Source organism: Triticum dicoccoides, chromosome 6A, assembly GCF_002162155.2.
Source record: "Triticum dicoccoides isolate Atlit2015 ecotype Zavitan chromosome 6A, WEW_v2.0, whole genome shotgun sequence".
NCBI classification, from domain to species: Eukaryota; Viridiplantae; Streptophyta; class Magnoliopsida; order Poales; family Poaceae; genus Triticum; species Triticum dicoccoides.
The window spans coordinates 70,872,360-70,896,183 of NC_041390.1; the positions used below are offsets into that span (position 1 = coordinate 70,872,360).

At 43.9% G+C, this 23,824-nt stretch overlaps 1 protein-coding gene across 1 annotated transcript; it reads right to left on the reverse strand.

Moving 5' to 3' along the window:
* Nucleotides 1-787: 787 nt before the first annotated feature.
* LOC119315032 (synaptotagmin-5-like) lies at nucleotides 788-11,111 on the reverse strand. The gene is made up of 13 exons (XM_037589697.1): nucleotides 10,862-11,111; nucleotides 9,192-9,296; nucleotides 8,980-9,030; nucleotides 8,741-8,861; nucleotides 6,907-7,028; nucleotides 6,428-6,529; nucleotides 6,276-6,350; nucleotides 6,119-6,198; nucleotides 5,887-6,037; nucleotides 5,591-5,821; nucleotides 2,554-2,826; nucleotides 2,370-2,483; nucleotides 788-1,131 (listed from the first exon to the last, which is right to left on the reverse strand). Exons 1-13 carry the CDS (start codon nucleotides 10,964-10,966, stop codon nucleotides 973-975), a joined length of 1,689 nt encoding a protein of 562 aa, XP_037445594.1. The 5' UTR covers nucleotides 10,967-11,111; the 3' UTR covers nucleotides 788-972.
* Nucleotides 11,112-23,824: the final 12,713 nt, after the last annotated feature.

Consider the following 23,824-nt stretch of genomic DNA (forward strand, 5'->3'; position numbering starts at 1 on the left):
GAATACCACGCACTATAGTAATACACAAGTGGAGTTGGAAGAATATGAAGGGAATTAAAACTTCAAAGAGGGTGTAAATGAAAAAAATATAGGACATGAATTTTCTCTCTCCCATGTGCGGTTTTTTAAACATGTTTTTGTATATTTTTTACGTTTTCTTGTTTATTCTTTTTTCCATTTAAAAAACAAATTCCATGAACTTTCTTTCAAATTCTATGAACTTTTCCAAATTTGTGATTTTTTTAGTTTCATGTTTTTTAAAAATTCCATAAATTTTTAAAATTCACAAACTTTTTTTCCAAATTCCGTTATCACTTCTGAAGTTCATGAATACTTTTAAATTCACGAACTCTTTTCCAAATTTATAAAAAAATTGTGAACTCTTTCACAAATTGACTAACATTTTTTTAACTCCTTAACTTCTTCCAAATCTATCTTTCAATTTCCATATTTTTTTAAAAAAATCGAAAACTTTTTTCCAAATTCCGTAATCATTTCTCAAGTTCATGGATATTTTAAATTTACGAACTCTTTTTCACATTCATATTTTTTTTAATCTGTGAACTCTTTCTCAAATTTACGAACATTTCTTTAGTTCCTTATTTTTCTCCAAATCTATCAAACAAAAAACATAACGAACGAGCAGCAAGTGAACGAACAAGAAGAAATAACAACCCAAGTAACCAAGCAAACTTCCTTTTTCGGCGACCCGCGCGAGCAGCAGCTCCGCAGGCCAGAGAGTTGCACGCGAGCATCAGCACCGTTGAGTTTTTTTTCCCCTCGCTTCTGGACGAAAACGTGACTTTTTATATAGATCCGGACATATGTAGAACGATATTTATGACTAATCACAAAGTGGTCTCTATACACGGTTACAACTTACAAGACCCAAGCGGATCCGTGTATTGAAAGGCTAATATACAGGCATCGTAGAGGAAGAAGGCAGTCTTATCGTGTGAAGCTATGCAGGTTTCACTGGTCCCTGTCACGATCACGGTAGATTGGCTGTGCCGTCCACTTGAAGTGCAGGTTCAGCTTTCCAGATTTAGCACCTTGCAGCACATATGTATCTTGGAACTCGCCTTCGAGTATCGCCCTGGTAAGTGTCAAGATGCATCTCCCTATGTAATCCTGCAATTTCAACGGATAAGGAGTTGGTCTGAAAAAACAGAACCATAGATCTGATCAACAGGTTCGAGCTTATTGATAACGAGTTTAGTCTGAGAAAACAGAACCACAGATCCGATCAACAGCTTTGAGCTTATAGGGCACAAAATTAGCTCAAAACCACACATGGATTTTTAGTGCAGTACTCGGGCCAAAACTTCCCACATCTTATTGCTACTACTGGAGGGTAAAGTTTTGAGCTAGTTAGTTGGACCAAGACTTTTTTTTTTCTGAAAAACACAGTATAAACGCAGGCACTCACAAATATGAACACATGCTCCCCCACCCTACCCCTATGAGCACCTTCGAGAGACTGAGCCGGTGCATGTTTCAAAACCTTAATCATACGCCATTCTATGTGAGCTTTTCAGGGGATGAAGGAATGGAAGTACACCTTGAAAGATGAGAGATAGACCTTTTGGAAGGAGATATCACACAGAAAGCCAGATTAGATACATTGTTGCGGTGTTGCCCCTCCCCCCAAACAAGTTACGAGTAACCCCCTGATTAATTATTTCTCGCGCTTTATCCCCTCATCACTGGTAGCACAGATCATGTGCATCAAATACCAATCCGTTGTAGCACGGTATTCTCGTTACTACGGATTTTTTCGCATTTTTCTGGGATCCACAAAGATCATTTCTGAAAAGGATGCAGCTACACTCCCATGATTTGATGGTTGACGCACAAAAATCTCACCTGTTGTGGCAAACACATTGCAAAACCACACAAAAAGTTGTATGAGTAAATTAAGGAGATGCTGGTGTACAACCCCACCACCTGGCTCAAATCAAATTGTGGTGGCTTTCTTAATTCTTTCTTAATACTCCCTCCGTCCCAAAGCAAGTGTCTCAACTTCAGTATAACTTTGTACTAAAGTTAGTACAAAGTCGAGACACTTATTTTCGGATGGAGAGAGTATTTAAAAAGAAACATAGTCCCTTCATTTTATATCCGCACTTTTTTATCCAATGACCAGCATGAAAAACCCGTCATACAATCAGCGTTATGAAAACACATATATTCATATGCCCAGTCAAAAATTAAACGCATATTTTAGTATGTTACACAGACAAAACCTATCTGATATAACTATGGAAAGGCAGTAGTAACACAAGCAGGACAATCTCAAAGCCAAACGGAAACAATATAAGGAGAAAATAAGTGTACACGAGCTACACAAGATAAAGACAGAAACACACCTTTCCAAATGTATCATGGTCCCATACTTCCACAATGAGCAAATCATGCAGGGCATCTTCTACTACAAAATCAAATGTCTGATTCCATATTGGATTTAACGTCTCAGTCACAACCTGCAAATACATTGGAATCATATGTGGGAAAAAAATAAGAACAGCACTGCAGATGGAGATAAGAGAGTACCCTAGTCTTCTTTTTGGTTTCCCCCTTCTTCAGGTACAGGACGACAAACGGGTCAGCCTTCCCCATCACATCCATTGCTGGTATGTCCTCTGCAGATATAACAGTTACTGAAAGGACTCCTCTCGTAATAACATTTTTCCTCTGGTTGACATCATATCCATTAGATTCCGTCTTGAGGACCTTTTCCAAAGAAGTTAACTGGATCTGACCAGCAAAAGGATTGGAAACCCCTTCTTGTTTCTCAAAAGGGTAGTACAGGAGCTCTAGGTGGACCTGAAGAGTGAACAAATCTTTAGCCTCTCCACAAGAAACCCAACAGAGATATTTTCATGATGATATAATTACAGAAAATGAAGAGTGAACATATCTTTAGCCTCTCCACAACAAATCTTTATCACCACAGTTTAGGGGATTATGTCCCGGTATATGATACTCCCTCCGTTCACAAATATATATGTTTTGGATATTTCAATATGGACTACATACGGGCTGAAATGAATGAACAAACACACTAAGACGTGTCCATATGCATCCGATTCAGAAAGAAGTTAGACCATCTTATATTTGTGAACGGAGGGAGTACTTTGTTGTCAATATTGATTGGCCAAGAGAAGCAAAGCCAAGATGCGTGATGATTAGTACTCCTCTTTGATTGTTAACTTGGTAGGTGAGAACAACGTCTGACAATTACTAGTAAATTAGTTTCTTTATTAAAAGAATACCAATGGTATTGCCGTGAAAATGAAGCTCTGATGCCTCTACTCTAAGAATCAGTGTATTCAGAAGGAAATTATGGATAACATTGCAACTATAAATACCCATCATACTAATCAGCAGTCACCTTTCCTGCCAGTTTAGGCATTAAGGAAATAAAGTTGACAAAAATTGTAAGTGTATATCTATACTCCTATATTATATATACCAATATAATATTAAATCAATCACATGTACATAGTTTTTATCATTTATGCCACTGGTTAAGTCTCACTACTCAGTTTTGCCACTAAGAATTTCAACTGCTCAAAAATGCCATCGCTTCATTAGGTGCATGCTAAAAAAATGCCACTGGACACCTTTACTGTCAGCTCAAATCTCGTTTGCCATGTTATAATGACCAGAATACCTATAGACCAACATGTCAGCTCTCCCTCTATCTCACTACAATAAAGTATGGGTCCCACTTGATCCCAACAGCGTTCTTATTTCCCTCTAAAATTATTCGCTTACTTACTCCTGACAAGTGGGGTCCACACTTATCATTGTGAGATAGAGAGAGCTGACATGTGGGTATAGGGGAATTTTTGTCATATAACATGGTCAACGAGTTTGACCTCACAATAACGATGTCTAATGGCATTTTTGAGCAAACATCTAATGAAATGATGGCATTTTTTAGATATCTAATGGCATTTTGAGCAAGCATCTCACGTAACGATGGCACTTTTTAGCAGTTGTAATTTCTAATGGCAAAACAGAGTAGTGGGACACAACTAGTGGCATAAATGATAAAAACCCATTTTAAAAATATTTATACCGACAAATAAGCTGAAATATAATATTTTTCTTAGATACAAAATTGTGATAAATTGTTGATGTAAGTTTCTCTATCCTTCTGGTACTGCCCACAAATAGGAAAACTGCGAAATATGTATTTGTGGCGACTTGGTTCATTGACAATCTCGATAACTTGCTAGACAAATCTAATACACTCTGAATTTGTAGATTTGACTGAATTATAGTGTCAATGTCGCTGAATATCGGCGACATAATACATTTTCCTAAAATGACGATCTCAACACACACACACACACACACACACACACACACACACACATGCACATACCACACACTGCCATCGCTACACATACACATTGACGAAGTGTATACTGAACACAAACATTGTGATGCTTGAAAATTTAAGTCATTACTAACACTTCATTGATAGGCATATCAATCTAGGTTTAACATCTTCCATGTCACCGACACGTATTGTTCTTTTGACAAAAATGATGTACTCCCTCTGTCCCAAATATAAGAACGTTTTTCACACTACAGTAATGTCAAAAACGTTCTTATATTATGGGACGGAGGGAGTACTTTTCAATGATAAGCAACGTACTCACGTGTGTGTAAGTGTAATGATTTACTTGTAATCGTAAAAGAAGTAACAAACATTGACAACCCAAATATATCCTAAATAACATATTTATAGGCTTTATGAAGTCTTAACAGCTCAGTTCCACTCATAGCTAGAAGACTCTAGAAAACACTGCGTAAAGGTTAGGAAAAATATGACTTACGGACCAAGTTATCTAGAATGTAGTAGAAGTATGTGGAGGGAGACAAAATTGGATTTAATTCTGTTAACTTCCTGGCAGAGCCATGAGTTGGTCGCGAGATCTTATGGATTTCACCTCTAGCCTACCCCAACTTGTTTGGGACTAAAGGCTTTGTTGTTGTTGTTGTTGTAACTTCCTGGCAGAAAATTTGAATCGAACCAAGGACATAAGAGAAGGGAGAGATAGCAGATTAGGCTGACAGTGCCACGCTGTCGTCAGTTCAGGCAGTGGTGTCGTCAGACAAGAAGACCAAATTTACCAGGCAGCAAGGCCTGCTTGGAAAGCGGGCAGAGACAGTGGATAAGGATGACCCGACCCAGTGTTCCCAGTGTCAGGCATGATATGACCGGAGGCCATCTTCGTCGTCCAGCTAACTGGTGGGGAAGGGCAAACAGTGGATGCTTGGAGTAACATTCAGAAAATGCTAGGAAGATGGGTTCACAGGACTTGGTTATATCAACACCTCACTTAAATCGCTTTCTTAATTTTTATCAAAATAAAAAATAAATGAACAGCAAAAGTGGCAGGATATGTTCCTTACAATCTTACACTGAGAATCGTAGTACTAATCAGCCACACATTCATAATGGTAAAAAAGAAAATAACAGGAAACCATGACAGCAATGTTATGGTTTCACCACATATTATAACTCCGTATATGGAGTAGAAAAGTTATGCTGAAAAGTGTAACAACTGACCTGACCACGAGGTTTCTTATCACGCTGAATTTCCAGGTCTTTCACAAGTTCCAACCAAACATCCTTGACCTTTCCAGGCGTAACATCCGATAAGTCTACTCGAGCGCAGCCAATAATCTCTGACGGCTGGAGCCCTTCGTCGTCGTAAATTTTCACAGTCAGGTGCTGGGTAGATGAGTCCTCCACCACAAATTCATAGTGTTCATTCCAGATGGGGTTCAAATCATTGTTCTGCAGCACAATATATGTAAGGATATATCTTCTTTGATTTGACCAGATGAGCACAACTCACTTACTATTGTTTTGCTTTTCTTCGTTTTTGCACTCAGTGGACGTATGTATAGCACAGCAAAAGGGTCAGACTTCCCAACGAGGTCCTTGTTCTTCAAATCCCTAGCTTCCACAAGTTTTACTTCTAATAATCCAACAGGTTTTAGCTCCAGATCACTGAAAATAGCAGGCCTATTATCACTACTATGGAAACAGGCATGTAAGTTATACTCCCAAATTATCAAAGCAGTTAATTACCTATAATCTCCTGGCACAATGGGGACAATTATGCGATTAGGCCATGTCAGTGTGTCCTCGATGGTATCACGTATTGTTCCCTGAATTGTTTCCTGAGCTGAGATGTGCAAAACAGTATGTATAATGTAGTTTAGTTGATAATGTACGGTTACCAAACCTCAATTGCATCAGAAATTCCAGGAATTGCTGTCATTTCGCCACCAACAACTTTGAGGGTAAAATCCACCTTGCTCTACAATCAAATCAATGATATCATGCAACCTGTGATTTTTTTCCTCAAGATCACAAGATTGGATAGAACAGATATACCTTCTCTCTCAAAGAAACGCAAACAGCTCCAAAGCATGGGAGTTCGGCTACCAGAGGCTTAAAGAGTAGCCGTAGTGTGCCTGTGAATCCAATATTTTTCACCTAGAGATGAAAGGACTTAGAGAATGATAATTAGTACTCGATATAAGGTTATACCATGGTGCAATAAAAACTAATAAGAAAACAAGGTTAATGTGTAGCATTACACAAAGTAAAGCTTCAGTGATGAAACTTGTAAACTGAGACAGTGTTCTTTCTTTTCCCTCCCAAAAACTGAACCAATAGTACTACGCGCATGCACTTCTAATTGAAGGAAACTGAATCTTCAAACTGCAATTGGTAGGACTAAATACAATCGGTCCTTGCTTTTTTCTTGACAAACAATAAGGGTACTCCATAGTAAGATAAGATCATGTTTTGGTACTGCATGGTACTAAAAAAATCTGTGTTAATTTCCATTTGCAACATTTGTAAGTTACCTGTACAGGAAGTGAAATTCCCAGAGTTGTTTGAATGTCAAGTACTATATTGGGATTACCATCCCACTGCATATCAAGCTCCATAGTAATACCAGCACTGTCGCTATCCAGAATTTGAACTCCTGAAAAGTTTTGCTAGAATGATCAACAAAAACCAAGGATGTTTATTTGTAGGAGAACATCAACCATTGTATCATAATTTCGATAAGATGCAGCAAATCATCGTAAACCTAAGCTGAAGCATGAGATGTCTTCTTATTTGATTATATGAAATGATTTGAGATATGCAGAATACTTCAGGGCTTTTTTTTTTCAAATAAAGAAGTATCCACGACGTACGATGCAGTAGCAAAACAGGGCATTCTGGCCTGGGCATGTGTAAAAGCTGAGCACAGAGCTTTGGTTCATGGAGCATGAAAAGATTTATTGCTAAAACAGGAGTGCAAACAAAGATTATGATTCTCTTACCGGGTTTGTTTGGAGAAACAAAGCCATGCAACAATTATGACAAGAGTGAACATGTTAAAATTGTTTGACAGAGCTACAAAAATTATCAATCAAATCATCTCATCACTATCCAACTAAATGCCTGGTCATAACTGGTGACACAATCACTCTACATATCTAACCCCAGCAAATCATCCCCTCTTGTTTCAACTCCAGCTCCATCTTATCATTTTTTAACAAGATAATGTGCCACTCTACTTATTCCTCCCTCCTCCAACATTAGACGGGCACCAATTGTCATAAAGGCACCCCCAGTGTGATATGTACAAATTATGATGAGCTTGACACAGATATACTAAATGCATCCTCCTTTTTTTGAAATGAGGCAAAAGACTTGCCATTTTCATTAATTAAGAAGAGAGTAAGAGTTGCCCGGTTAACTCGCAGAAAACCGAGCTAAATCCGTTACAACCCAATCCATATTACAAAGAACATGGCACCACCGGCCGACCTGGCCACCAACGTGAACACCACAAAGCAACGTACTTTTTAGAGATGCCATCCTTATGACACAGTTGAGTTTTCCAACTGTCATCATAGATAGTATTTGTTATAATGCAAGCATTAGTTAAAATCACATGCGACCTAAGTCGTCATTTACCCAGCAATTGGAAGCTCTACAGAACCTGTCATATCAGTTCAAAGACTAAGTGCCTATTAAAGAGAATTATTTGAAGTATGCCCGAGTCTAGGAGCATAGATTATATAAATACAAGGAGCGAACAACTACCACCTGCAGCCGAACAAGAGCACAAGGGGTTGGGGGTGGGGGTGGCATAGGAAGCCAAATGACAATGTGTTGCTTCATCCTTCCATTGAAAATGAGAATTAAGTCCTGGCCGCTTTCTTACTAGCAGCATTGTCCAAAAAAATTAAACCAAATTGAACTACATATTTCACTTATGGCTACTGTATCAAAAGAACATAGCCAAATCAAACAAAATGTTAGCAAAACAATAAATAAAATGATTTCTGGCTGGCAATTGATGTCCTCTTCCAGCTTCTTTAAGTAGACAGTGAACCGTTCTCTGTGTAAGTCGTTTGACAACCTCTAGGCATACTTTACTCTCTTGTAAGTGTGGCACTCAAATTTACATGGTGAAAAGGGCATGCGTGTGAGAACTAATTATGTCTCTTAAGAGAAAAAATCTACTATGCATGGGGATAAATAAGGTGACGGACTTTACTCCTTAATTCTTGTGCGCAAAAGTAAAGGCTTGTCTACGCAAACTATACCATACTATACCGGTATATTATACTGTCCGATACAAAAAGAATGACCATTTATCCATCAACAAATTATCAAGATTTTATAACAATGTCCTACCTGTAAACTGAGGAGCAACAGTACCAAGTGTCAACTTTGAGAAATGGATGGAGGCCAAAATGAATGACTTGTACTGCTCGAATACAGGCTCCACAGAAGATTTTATCAGTTCCGATGCAGCCTACAATAACCAGACTTGCCATCCTAAGTAAACTTCCAATATCCAGAAGACGCAGTAGGAAAACTCAGTATCTTGTATCAGAACTATAGTAGATACTTAAATGAAGCTGGAATAGCACCTCATTGACAAATGGCCAGATTTTCACCAATTCTTGATTCAGCCATTTAAGCTGTAGAAGTTAAATAAAATAAGGTATCAGTACAACATTAGATAAGGCCAAGGTCATTCAATCATTTAAGCTATGAAAAACAGAAAACTAAGGTATCAGCACAACATTGGGAAACACCAAGGTCAAAGCTTAATAGAATGTTAAGAGAGAGAAAGGCTCAACTTCTGCTTTTGGTTGAAAGATACCCACGATGGATAGGCCTCAGTAGGAATAAGTGTCTTCAGATCTTGAACAGACAATTTTGAGAAAGATGAAACTGTAGCAGCCTGCAGACAGGTAAAATTATGGTGAGAATTGACCAGTCCACAAACAAGTGTTGCTGTAGGAAGATATTCTTGTCAGCAAATAATAGTTGCTAGGTTCTCAAGATAATTTTTTCACAGCTCACCAAAATTTAAAAGTGGGAGTGGTGGAACTAAGGGGGTGTTTGTTTCCAGGGACTTTTTTGTGTAGAGACTAGAAAAAGTCCCTTTAGAGACTTTTTTACCAAACGGGAGGGACTTTTTAGGGACTAAACTAGGCATTTGGGACTAAATGAAGAAGACTCTCAAGGAGAGTCTTTTTGGGACTTTTTGGGACTTTTCCAACAATGTCCCTCCATGCACCCATTGGCCCGCCACCCCATGGTGTTGTTTGAGTGTTATTTTTATATATACTAGGGGCAACATGGTCATTTAATAACCTCTAGCAAGGGACTAGGGACTTTTTAGTCTCTGGAAACAAACAGGGAGGGACTTTTTAGGGACTAGGGACTTTTTAGTTGGGACTAGAAAAAGTCCTAGGACTAGAGAACCAAACACCACCTAAGAGTTGCACAGGGTAGTCAGTAAACCAAAGCATTAATTACTTTTAAAAAAAGGTGTTTTCACTTTTTGGAATGCTCATCTCAATGTAAGGACGTATTCAAAGTGCACAATTCACACAGGGCACCTAGCGGCGGACAAGCAATACCGCCTTGTGCAAGCCGAGATGAAGCACCTAGCGGCTAAGGTGTGGCATGTGGACGCTGCCACCATGGGACCCCATCATCGTGTTCAGTCTTGCGCACGGCACCGCCCCGAGTTACTTGTGCATGCGCATCATGCTGCTGACGACTGCTGGCAGATGCCCTGTACCCCACCAGGCCACCACCTCTCCCAACGTGCTGCCCGGCGCGTCGGAGGGCACTGCTGCGGTCGCCGACAACGGCTACAACCTGCGCGTCGGCCATCACGGAGCTTGTGCGGCTCGCAGCGGAGCGCACAGAGGCTGACAGGGGCCAGGGAGCCGAGGCACGAAGAGGCCAGCAGACCCGGGGCGGAGCTGTACGTTTGGCCAGCAGCACAGAGGGCACAGGGCTGCTGCTCGTGTCGCCTAGTCGTCGAGCGGAGCAGCCTTACGGCCGGCCTCCGGCAAGGACCAGAGCCAACTCGCCGGAGGCTTCCATGCCCGCGCCCTCCCCCTGCTGCTAGACGCGCGCCAACTGCTCGTCAAAATGCCCAGCTGAGTTAGACTGAATGCAGCTAATGGCGAAGCCGCAGCCGTAAATATACCCGAACTGGAAACAACAAGCGTGATCAGGATCAAAGCCTAGTAGCAATTATGGCCCGTATAAATGAACCACCCATGCCTCCACAATTAATCCGCACCGCCCAACATGAATACTAGCAATTGATTTCCAATCAGCAGCGTCCTAACCCAACATTTCCTAATTTCGAGCACCTGCAGAGGCACAGATTGACGGACAAACCCAGCGGCCAACCGAATCGCGTCGGAATCGGACCACCGCAATCGCGCGCGAGGGAACGAGAAATTGGAAACGCGAGGAGGGGGCGGGGTTCGTGGCGCGTACCAGCTGGCGGCGCTGCTCGGCGCGGGAATTCTCGATGCGCGCGAACGCCATGACGACGCCGACGCCGAGCACCAGCCCCAGCAGGGCGCCGAAGAGGAACGCCATGGCCCGCCGCCCTGGCGCGCGATCGAGGTCGAGCTGCGCGCGTGTGGTGGGCGGTGGCGCACGGGCCGGATTGCTCGGTGGATGCGGAGAAGGTGCGTGCGCGGAGCAGTGCCGCTCCCTCCCCTTTCCGCCCTGAATTATGTTCCCCTTTCTAGTGGACAACACCTATTCGTTTCTGCTCTGGGATGTGCTTTGCGTAGGGCGTCGACCACGGTGCGGGGCACGTGCCACGCAGATAGATTGGCAGCGGGTAGTGTGTGGAGATTTGTGTTGCGTTTAATATTCTGGCCTGGATTTGGTTCCTTGCTTGGGGATGGGGACAGAATGGACCAGATGCCTCTCCGTGTGCTTCCTATGGCTTCCGCCGTTCCACCGGAGGCCACGTGCTCCGCCGGAGGGCCACGTGGTGGAGATCACCGGCAAGCTTCTGAGAGATTCAACGATCCCTCTGTTCATTTTTATAAAACCTTCAAGACGTTTTATACAAGGTGCAAAATAGCTCATTTTCAGTTATCTGAAACGATTTATAAAAATGAACGAAGGGAGTAGTTTATATCTGTCGTGATACATGGAATAAATAAATATTTCATTCCATGATATTATATCTTCTCTAGTGAAAATGTTATCTGGCGGCCGTTTTCCATTAAAAAAATCCCAGCGAACCCTCTCATTGTCACAGGATCAAGATATGATGATGACAGTTTTTAGACACAAAACACATTTAAATTAGGCCCGTTCCTTAAAAAACTATAATATATAGAGAGAAAATATATAAGGTTGGTATCAAAAGAAGAAACAGGCACATATATCTCTGAAATCATGTTATCAAGATGACTAGTAGAAATATAAACTGAGAAATATAATAATACAATATGGACAAATGTTTCCTATCACCAGTGGTAGTCAGCGTAACATGAGTTTGGTATGTTGTATGTAGTACTCCCTCTATCCATCTATACAGAGTCTAATGCGTTTTTCGAGGCTAACTTTGACCACATATTAGAGCAATAATACATGACATGCAAGATACACGAAGCATACCGTCAAATTCATACGTGAAGGGGGCTTCCAATGATATAACTTTCATACTATACAACTCATATAGTATTAATCTTATCAATAGTTAAAAGCAATCTCGAAAAACACATTAGGCCCTATATATGTGGATGGAGGGAGTATCTATCAAAATCGAGAGTATGTACGTGTAATATGTAGTATATAAGAATAGTTGAATAGTATATATATATATATATATCCTATTTTTAGGTAGTATGCACTGTTATTTTATATACTGTTTTATACATACAAATATGAAGGTATTTTCAAAATATACAAAAAAACTATGGACTTACATGCAATTTTTTCATATAGCTTACTTTGAAATATCTTAGATATGGTATATGAACATATTTAAATGATAAAATATTATATAGGACATGTGCGGTAACTATCCATGGGTGGTAGGATGTATTTTCTCAATACAATATTATTGTCTTTAGGGCATATTTCCAACAATGGGTTGGTGGAAACATTTCCTACTGCAGTCTTGACCTTGACATCGCTGATAGTGTCATGGGAATCCTCTTCTAGTGTGATGGTCTTGTCAATGAATGTCTTCACAAAGTTCTGCATCTTGAGGTTAAGTCTTGACGAAGATCTGCATACCACCACGCTGTCGCGAGGCAAAGTGGAGTATGAACTCCTTCTAGGTGTTGTAGTCAGCAAAGGTGCTGCCAACCTCAAGCTGCTTGGGAGCATATAGGTGACAACTTTTTCCATTGAGAGAGGTTTTATTCATCTTCGATCTTGATGAAGATCTGCATGCCACTTTAGAAGGGGCATGGGTGTGTGTTGTTGGTAAGTAGCCAGCGTTTCCTCGCCCAGAAGGCTGTCGTGGCCCATGCTTGATGAGTGAGGGAGTCGTGGCTTAGGGGGTCCTCAGGTGTCCGGACTACTGGATGTGGGCCGGACTGATGGGCCGTGGAGACACAAAGCAGAAGGCTTACCCCCGCGTTCGAGTAGGACTCTCCTTTGCGTGGGTAGCAAGATTGGTGTCCGGATATGTAATCTCCTTCTTCCACGAACCGACTTTGTACACCCCTAGGCCCCTCCGTGTGTATATAAACTGGAGGGTTTAGTCCGTAGAGAGGATCAGAATTCATACAGGCTAGACATCTAGGGTTTAGCCACTTCGATCTCGAGGTAGATCAACTCTTGTAACCCCTATACTCATCAAATACAATCAAGCAGGACGTAGGGTTTTACCTCCATAAAGAGGGCCCGAACATGGGTAAACATTGTGTTCCCCTTGTCCCCTATTACCTTCGATCCTCAGACACATAGTTCGGGACCCCCTACCCGAGATCGACCGATTTTGACACCGACATTGGTGCTTTCATTGAGAGTTCCTTTGTGTTGTCGATAGAAGGATCGATGGCTCGCCTTGGCATTAATGATGACATTACTTCTGGAAGGACCCTAGCTCCAGGACAGGTCCTCCAGCTCGGTAGTTTTACCATGGGCATTCACCCAACCGTTAAGCCAACAGCGGCCCCCACAATCGCCAAACATCATCTTCGTATTGACCCGGCAGAGGTCTCGTCCTTGAACGAGCTGCTAGATCGCATCACCGCCCTGGGGGTCGCAACAGACTATGATCGGATTGGGCTCAAATCCGATCAGAGGGAGATCAACCCCCTACCGATCACCCACTTGGTAGCGGTCGTGGAGGAGCGAGCCGAGAACGCTTCTTCCCCTAAATTAAGGACCAGCTATGTTCGAATTTCCGAGCCCTGCGAGCCGGATACCCATCCTCGGGAAGAGACTTCATGTCCTCCAAACATAGGACCAGACATTAAGCTCAGAAATCGTCAAGACCTTCCTGGTCCTGAACCAGTGACCTCGGAGATCCTTCAAGCTCCGGATCCAATTATGGGTCGGGATTTGGATTTTGTTCCACCCACCCACCACGATCAATATTCCCCAAGCAATTCAGGCCCTCCAGACATATGTGACCTAATGTACATATGGCAATAGCCTAAGGAAACGGTCCATCACTTCTGGGCCAGATTCCTCCTTATAAAAAACAAGATTAAAGATTGCTGCGACGGCGACGCGGTTTCAGTTTTTTGCCGCAACTGTACGGACGAGGGAACTCTCAATACCCTCAACCGCCGCCGCATTCAGCACTTTGCAGACCTGACGCACATAGTATAGAAGTACTGCGCGATGGAGAGCGCCTGGAAGGCCCAGACAGCCCGATGGGAACCTCCTGCCTTTAAGCAGCCCACCGGATGGGCAAAACGGATGCATGCTTACGAGGCATCCGATCATACGCCAAGTGACAATAAAAACAAGCCCTTCATGGGATATAAAACCGTCCTTGACAAACTGCTCGACAAGCCCTGTCAGATACATACGACGCCGAGCACCGAACCAACACATAGCCTTCGAGCATGTTGGGTACTCCGGCAAGTGGCTAAGAGCGGCGAGGCTATCCTCACCAACACTACTCCATTGAAGCATTCTTCGGAGGATGATGATGTCAATGTCTTGATGGTCTTTGAGACCTTTCCTTCAAATAATTGGCGTAAACGGGCTCTCCGCGACCTCGCCGAAGTCAATCAAGTAACTGCAATGAACCCTTGGAGCCATACGGCCATAACTTTCACCGCCGACGACGAACCAAGGGCCCGATCAGTCCAAGCACCATCCGCCTTGGTCTTAAATGCAAGTGTGGACGTCTTTCGACTCACCAAGGTGCTCATGGACGACGGAAGCGGACTTAACCTTATATACGAAGATATGCTCAACAAAATGCAAATGGACAAGAGTCGCATCGAGCAAAGCATTACCACCTTTCGAGGTATTATCCCCGGTCGAGAAGCACGATGCTCGGGGAAAATTAAACTTGACATAGTATTCGGTACGCCTAATAACTATAGGTCCGAAGAGTTGCTCTTCCACGTAGCCCCTTTCAATAGTGGATACCACACCCTTCTGGGGCGGGATTCCTTCGCACGCTTTCAAGCCATACCCCACTATGGGTACATGAAGCTCAAGATGCCAGGGCCCAACGGAGTAATCACTATCACTAGCGATCCGGATATATCACTCCGCGCCGGAAACAAAACCGCATCCTTGGCCCTCGAGGCACTATCCGAAGCCCTCACGGCCGAAGCGTTAACCATCCCGCGTTCCACAGTGGACAACGATGATGTAATCCTTGATAAAAGGTCCAAATCCACCTCCTTCAAACCAGCAGATGAAATAGTCAAATTTCAAGTGCACCCGACAGATCCTAACAAGACATCATCCATTGGAGCACAGCTGGATCCGACGGTCGACGTCACCTTACGAGCGTTCCTTCGCGAAAATTGGGACATCTTCGCCTGGCACCCTTCGGATATGCCAGGAATCCCACGCAGACTAGCCGAACATAGCCTCAACATAATAAAGGGGTTCAAACCAGTCAAGCAAACGCTGCCGCGATTTTCCGAACCCAAACGACAAGCTATAGGGGAGGAGCTAGCCAAACTACTTGAAGCAGGGTTCATCAAAGAGATCAAGCACCCGGACTGGCTCGCAAACCTGGTTATGGTGCCAAAGAAGGATAAATCCTTGCGCCTTTGTGTCGATTTCAAAGACCTCAATAAGGATTGCCCTAAGGACCCCTTCCCGCTGCCCCGTATTGACCAAATCATTGACTCAACTGCCGGACACGGTTCATTATGTTTCCTTGGCGCCTACTCCGGTTACCATCAGATTAAGATGAAGGAGTCTGATCATGCCGCAACATCATTTATTGAAGGAAATATGCCCTAGAGGCAATAATAAAGTTATTATTTATTTCCTTATTTCATGATAAATGTTTATTATTCATGCTAGAATTGTATTAACCAGAAACATAATACATGTGTGAATACATAGACAAGCATAGTGTCACTAGTATGCCTCTACTTGACTAGCTCGTTAATCAAAGATGGTTAAGTTTCCTAACCATAGACATGAGTTGTCATTTGATTAACGGGATCACATCATTAGGAGAATGATGTGATTGACTTGACCCATTCCGTTAGCTTAGCACTTGATCGTTTAGTATGTTGCTATTGCTTTCTTCATGACTTATACATGTTCCTATGACTATGAGATTATGCAACTCCCGTTTACCGGAGGAACACTTTGTGTGCTATCAAACGTCACAAAATAACTGGGTGATTATAAAGGTGCTCTACAGGTGTCTCCAAAGGTACTTGTTGAGTTGGCGTATTTCGAGATTAAGATTTGTCATTTCGATCGTCGGAGAGGTATCTCTGGGCCCACTCGGTAATACACATCACTATAAGCCTTGCAAGCATTGTAACTAATGAGTTAGTTGCGGGCTGATGTATTACAGAACGAGTAAAGAGACTTGCCGGTAACGAGATTGAACTATGTATTGAGATACCGACGATCGAATCTCGGGCAAGTAACATACCGATGATAAAGGGAACAACATATGTTTGTTATGCGGTTTGACCGATAAAGATCTTCGTAGAATATGTAGGAGCGAATATGAGCATCCAGGTTCCGCTATTGGTTATTGACCGAAGGCGTGTCTCGATCATGTCTACATAGTTCTCGAACCCGTAGGGTCCGCACGCTTAACGTTCGGTGGCGATTTGTATTATGAGTTTATATGTTTTGATGTACCGAAGGTAGTTCGGAGTCCCGTATGAGATCGGGGACATGACGAGGAGTATCGAAATGGTCGAGGCGTAAAGATCGATATATTGGACGACTATATTCGGACATCGGAAAGGTTCCGAGTGATTCAGGTATTTTTCGGAGTACCAGAGAGTTACGGGAATTTGCCGGGGAGTATATGGGCCTTATTGGGCTTTAGGGGAAAGAGAGAGGAGAGGCTGCGCGCCCCCAATGTTTAGTCCGAATTGGACTAGGGAGAGGGGTGGCGCCCCGTCCTTCCTTCTCTTCTCTTTTCCTTTTCCTTCTCTCCTACTCCTACTACTTGGAAGGGCTCCTAGTTCTACTAGGAAAGGGGGAATCCTACTCCCGGTGGGAGTAGGACTCTCCTAGGGCGCGCCATAGAGAGGGCCGGCCTCCCCCTCCTCCACTCCTTTATATACGGGGAGGGGGCACCCCTTGGAGACACAACAATTGATCATTGATCTCTTAGCCGTGTGCGGTGCCCCCCTCCACCACAATCCACCTCGATCATATCGTAGCGGTGCTTAGGCGAAGCCCTGCGTCGGTAGCATCATCATCACCGTCACCACGCCGTCGTGCTGACGAAACTCTCCTGTGAAGCTTTGCTGGATCGGAGCTCACGGGACGTCATCGAGTTGAACCTGTGCAGAACTCGGAGGTGCCATGCGTTCGGTACTTGGGTCAGTCGGATGGTGAAGACGTACGACTACATCAACCGCGTTGTGCTAACACTTCCGCTTTCGGTCTACGAGGGTACGTGGACACACTCTCCCTCTCGTTGCTATGCATCACCATGATCCAGCGTGTGCGTAGGAAATTTTTGAAATTACTACATTCCCCAACAGTGGCATCTGAGCCAGGTTTATGCGTAGATGTTATATGCACGAGTAGAACACAAGTGAGTTGTGGGCGATACAAGTCATACTGCTTACCAGCATGTCATACTTTGGTTCGGCAGTATTGTTGGATGAAGCGGCCCAGACCGACATTACGCTTACGCTTACGCGAGACTGGTTCTACCGACGTGCTTTGCACACAGGTGGCTGGCGGGTGTCAGTTTCTCCAACTTTAGTTAAACTGAGTGTGGCTACGCCCGGTCCTTGTGAAGGTTAAAACAACACTAACTTGACTAACTATCGTTGTGGTTTTGATGCGTAGGTAAGAACGGTTCCTGCTCAGCCCGTAGCAGTCACGTAAAACTTGCAACAACAAAGTAGAGGACGTCTAACTTGTTTTTGCAGGGCATGTTATGATGTGATATGGTCAAGACGTGATCAAATATAAATTGTTGTATGAGATGATCATGTTTTGTTATGGTTATCGGCTACTAGCAGGAGCCTTATGGTTGTCTCTTTATTTGCATAAGATGCAAGTGCTATGTAATTGCTTTACTTTATCGCCATGCGATAGGAATAGTTGCAAAAGCAATAGCTGGTGTGACGACATGTTGATAAAAGATCAAGATGATGGAGATCATAGTGTCATGCTGATACAATGGAGATCATGACAATACTTTGGAGATGGAGATCAAAAGCACAAGATGATGATGGCCATATCATGTCACATATTATGATTGCATGTGATGTTTATCTTTTATACATCTTATTTTGCCTAGTTCGGCGGTAGCTTTATAAGATGATTCCTTACTAAATTTCAAGGTAAAAGTGTTCTCCCTGAGAATGCACCGTTGCCAAAGTTTGTCATGCCGAGACACCACGTGATGATCGGGTGTGATAAGCTCAATGTTCATCTACAACGGGTGTAAGACAGTTTTACACACGTAGAATACTCGAGTTAAACTTGATGAGCCTAGCATATGCAGATATGGCCTCGGAACACTGAGACCGAAAGGTCGAGCGTGAATCATATAGTAGATATGATCAACATAGTGATGTTCACCATTGAAAACTACTCCATCTCACGTGATGATCGGACATGGTTTAGTTGATTTGGATCACATGATCACTTAGATGATTAGAGGGATGTCTATCTAAGTGGGAGTTCTTAAGTAATATGATTAATTGAACTTTAATTTATCATGTACTTAGTCCTGGTAGTATTAGCATATATATGTTGTAGATCAATAGCTCGTGTTTAGCTCCCCTGTTTTATTTTTGATATGTTCCTAGAGAAAAATAAGTTGAAAGATGTTAGTAGCAAAGATGCGGACTAGCTCCGTGATCTGAGGATTATCCTCATTGCTCCATAGAAGTATTATGTCCTTCATGCACCGCTAGATGATAGAACTATTGCAGGAGCAGATGCAGACGTTTTGAATGTTTTGACAAAAACTCGGTATGATAACTACTTGATAGTTTAGTGCACCATGCTTTACGGCTTAGAACCGGGACTTCAAAAATGTTTTGAACGCCACGGAGCATATAAGATGTTCCAAGAGTTGAAATTGGTATTTCATACTCATGCCCGTGTCGAGAGGTATGAGACCTCTGACATTACTTTGCCTACAAGATGGAGGAGAATAGCTCAACCAGTAAGCATGTGCTTAGATTGTCTGAGTACTACAATCACTTGAATCAAGTGGGAGTTAATCTTCCAGATAAGATAGTGATTGACAGAGTTCTCTAGTCACTATCACCAAGTTGCTAGAACTTCGTGATGAACTATAATATGCAAGGGATAACGGAAATGATTCCCAAGCTCTTCGTGATGCTGAAATCGATGAAGGTATAAATCAAGAAAAGCATCAAGTGTTGATGGTTAACAAGACCACTAGTTTCAAGAAAAGGGCAAAGGGAAGAAGGGGAAGTTCAAGAAGAACGGCAAGCAAGTTGCTACTCAAGTGAAGAAGCCCAAGTTTGGACCTAAGCCTGAGACTAAGTGCTTTTACTGCAAAGGGACTAGTCACGGGAAGCGGAACTGCCCCAAGTATTTGGCGGATAAGAAGGATGGCAAAGTGAACAAAGGTATATTGGATATACATGTTATTGACGTGTACTTTACTAGTGTTTATAGCAACCCCTCGGTATTTGATACTAGTTCAGTTGCTAAGAATAGTAACTTGAAACAGGAGTTGCAGAATGAACAGAGACTAGTTAAGGGTGAAGTAACGATGTGTGTTGGAAGTAGTTCTAAGAATGATATGATCATCATCGCACACTCCCTATACTTTCAGGATTAATGTTGAACCTAAATAAGTGTTATTTGGTGTTTGCGTTGAGCATGAATATGATTTGATCATGTTTATTGCAATATGGTTATTCATTTAAGTTAGAGAATAATTGTTATTCTGTTTACATGAATAAAACCTTCTATGGTTATACACCCAATGAAAATGGTTTGTTGAATCTCGATCATAGTGATACACATATTCATAATATTGAAGCCAAAAGATGCAAAGTTAATAATGATAGTGCAACTTATTTGTGGCACTGTCGTTTAGGTCATATTGGTGTAAAGCGCATGAAGAAAATCCATGCTGATGGGCTTTTGGAATCACTTGATTATGAATCAGTTGATGCTTGCGAACCATGCCTCATGGGCAAAGATGACTAAGACTCCGTTCTCCAGAACAATGGAGTGAGCGACTGAACTATTGGATATAATACATACTAATGTATGAGGTCCGATGAGTGTTGAGGCTCACGGTGGGTATCGTTATTTTCAGACCTTCACAGATGATTTGAGCAGATATGGGTATATCTACTTGAAGAAACATAAGTCTAAAACATTTGAAAAGTTCAAAGAATTTCAGAGTGAAGTGGAAATCATTGTAACAATAAAATAAAGTTTCTACGATCTGATCGCAGAGGCGAATATTTGAGTTACGAGTTTGGTCTTCAATTAAAACAATGTGGAATAGTTTCACAAACTCATGTCACCTAGAACACCACAGCGTAATGGTGTGTCCGAATATCATAACCATACTTTATTTGATATAGTGCAATATATGATGTCTCTTACCGATTTACCACTATCATTTTGGGGTTATGCATTAGAGACAACTGCATTCACATTAAAAAGGGCACCATCTAAATCCGTTGAGACGACACCGTATGAACTGTGGTTTAGCAAGAAACCTAAGTTGTCGTTTCTTAAAGTTTGGGGTTGCAATGCTTATGTGAAAAAGTTTCATCTTGATAAGCTCAAACAGTTGGGGATATTACTACCAGTATGACCCGCCCAGGAGGGGCCGGGTCAGCCCTAATGGCGGGTTACATAAGAAGCCCAATAAACATTCAAGATGATAGTTTACTAAACGTATAGAAGGCCCAAAGGCCTGGGGCCAGCTTAAGGCCTGATATTGTAAACCGTCGTATGTAAGGAAAGACTTGTAAAGAAAGGCATGTAAAGGAAGTCACCGAGACGGACACGATTATGAGCCGGCCGGGACTCTGTAGGCCACCGGGCGTCAGCCCGTGTATATAAGGGGATGACCCGGTGGCGGTTTAGGAAAAAAAACCAAGTCGAGAACCAAGTCGGCGAGTTGAGCCCCTTGGAGATCGAAACTTCAGCAATACCAATTCCAACTAGACGTAGGCTTTTACCTTCATCGTAAGGGGCCGAACTAGTATAAAAACTCTCTCGTGTGTCCTTTGTCCCGATTAACCCCTTTAAGCTTCCTAGTGCGATGGCCCTACGACTAAGTCCTTGCTCTAGGACATCTGCCGTGTCAACTCCATGACAGTTGGAGCCCACCGTGGGGCCAGCGCATGGTGGATTTGAGTTCTTGAAGGGAAACTTCGAAGGGCTCAAGGGATACGCTGTGGGCCGGATGACCAAGAGTCGTTGCGGCAAACTCTACATCAACGACAAAGGCTGGGGCCCCGAGGCCGGCTCGATCGAGTACGGGTATCGGGTCCCCTTCGGCGGAATTCACGTCTTCATCGGTCGGATCGGCGAGTCAGGCCCTGAGCCGAACGTCCACACCAACCTCATCGAAACGGCTCAATGCGCCGGGTCCGCCCGTGTTCAATCTGTCGTGAAACATGCCTTCGTTGGCTGCATCCATGGCGGTGAATACTCTGAAGGATCGATGGAAGGCGGGGAGACGACCATCTGCTCTGATACCACATCATCAACAGGTGAGACAGACTCGTTGTACCAGCTGCAAGACGGCATGCTCGGGGGCTGTTCCGATGGCAGCAGTATTCCGGACCCCCCTTGAGCCACCGAATTGGGCCGGAGTCTTCATGGTGGGGATGCAGCCCGGGCAGAACTCCGCCGCAGCGGCAGCTGCAGCTACCGGGTCGACAGCAGCCGGGTCAGGAGACCCCGTGTGCCCCCCGGCTCAGGTTCTAATGGACCTCATGGATAGGCTAACGACTCTGTTAACCGCTGTGGTAGAACCAACGGATAAAGCCCAACATGACGCAGAAGTGGCACACGTGCGGGAGGAGATGGTGCAAGCTAAGGAAAATCTAGCCGCGGAGGAAACCCGGATGGCAGCAGAACGAGCAGCTCTGGATGCTCATGCTCAGCAACTTCAAGCAGAAACTTTCCGGCTCTCGGTAGATCTTAATGCATCAAACAAGGCCATGAGGAGGAGGCATCAGAAAACTCAGTCGCGTCTGCCTCTAACGCTGGATCCGAGGAACCTGTTCCATACACCCGGGGCTGGGGGAAGCAACCCGCCGGAGGCAAACCGGGTCACGACACCCGGTGCACCAGTTCAGCCACGCGCCATGGAGCCACCTCACATGAATACATCTCCTCCTTGTTATGTGTCAACACCTCCGGGTCATTTCTCCAACTCTATGGAAAATCTCATCGCAACCTCGGCTCGTTTGGCAGCTCTCCCAATGGAAGGCGACTCGCCAGCAGCAATTGAAACCCGGAGGCTAAGAGAACTACTTCAGACAACTTTGGCCCAGCAGGATGCATACTCCTACAGTCGAGACAGGATTCATTCAACTCCTCGCCCAAGCCGGAGCCCAAGTTACAGTAGGCACATGGAGTCCGCAGAGATGTCAAGTAATGCTCAACGCCACAACCGGCCATATAGGCATGAGCCGGTGCGAGCTGGAGCCCTTAACTTGGCGGATCAGGAGAGAATTCATCAGGAGGCGGAACGGGCGGCTCAGATAGCAGCAGAGCAGGCGGCTCACCGAACCTTTCCGGCTTATCACGCAACCTCGATTAAGGCAGGAGTGGCCACAAGAACCGGAGGTGTGCCTTGCCTGGTCCCAGCCATACGCGATGAGCGGTTGCCCAAGGACTTCAAGGGGCCTCGTAAGGTGCCTAATTACATGGCTGACCTACAGCCGGGGGCTTGGATTGAGAGTTATGAGATGGCTATGGAGCTGTTGGAGATTAGCGATGCTGCAATGGCCAAGTATTTTACCATGATGTTGGATGGAATGGCTCGGACCTGGTTGAAGGGATTGCCACCCAATTCTATCGGCTCATGGGCAGAGTTGAAAGCACGGTTCATCCAGAACTTTAAGGACATGTGTAAGCAGCCAATGTCGATTGTGGACCTGACCAATTGCAAACAAGAGGATGGTGAATCTACAACCCATTGGGTGCGCCGGGTCAAGGAGATAATACATTCGTCTGATAAGATGGACGCCGGCTCAGCAGTTTTGATGTTGGAGAAAAATTGTCGTTTTGAACCTCTGAAGCAGAAGCTGGGGCGGCTTAAACGTGACTGTTGTTGGGGAACGTAGTAATTTCAAAAAAAATCCTACGCACACGCAAGATCATGGTGATGCATAGCAACGAGAGGGGAGAGTGTTGTCTACGTACCCTCGTAGACCGACAGTGGAAGCGTTATGACAACGCGGTTGATGTAGTCGTACGTCTTCACGGCCCGTCCGATCAAGCACCAAAACTACGGCACCTCCGAGTTCTAGCACACGTTCAGATCGATGACGATCCCCGGACTTTGATCCAGCAAAGTGTCAGGGAAGAGTTCCGTCAGCACGACGGAGTGGTGATGATCTTGATGTTCCACTGTCGCAGGGCTTCGCCTAAGCACCACTACAATATTATCGAGGACTATGGTGGAAGGGGGCACCGCACACGGCTAAGAGAACGATCTTAGAGATCAACTTGTGTGTCTAGGGGTGCCTCCTGCCCCCGTATATAAAGGAGCCAAGGGGGGGTGCGGCCGGCCCTAGGAGGAGGCGCGCAGGAGGAGTCCTACTCCTACCGGGAGTAGGATTCCCCTCCCTTTCCCTAGTTGGATTAGGA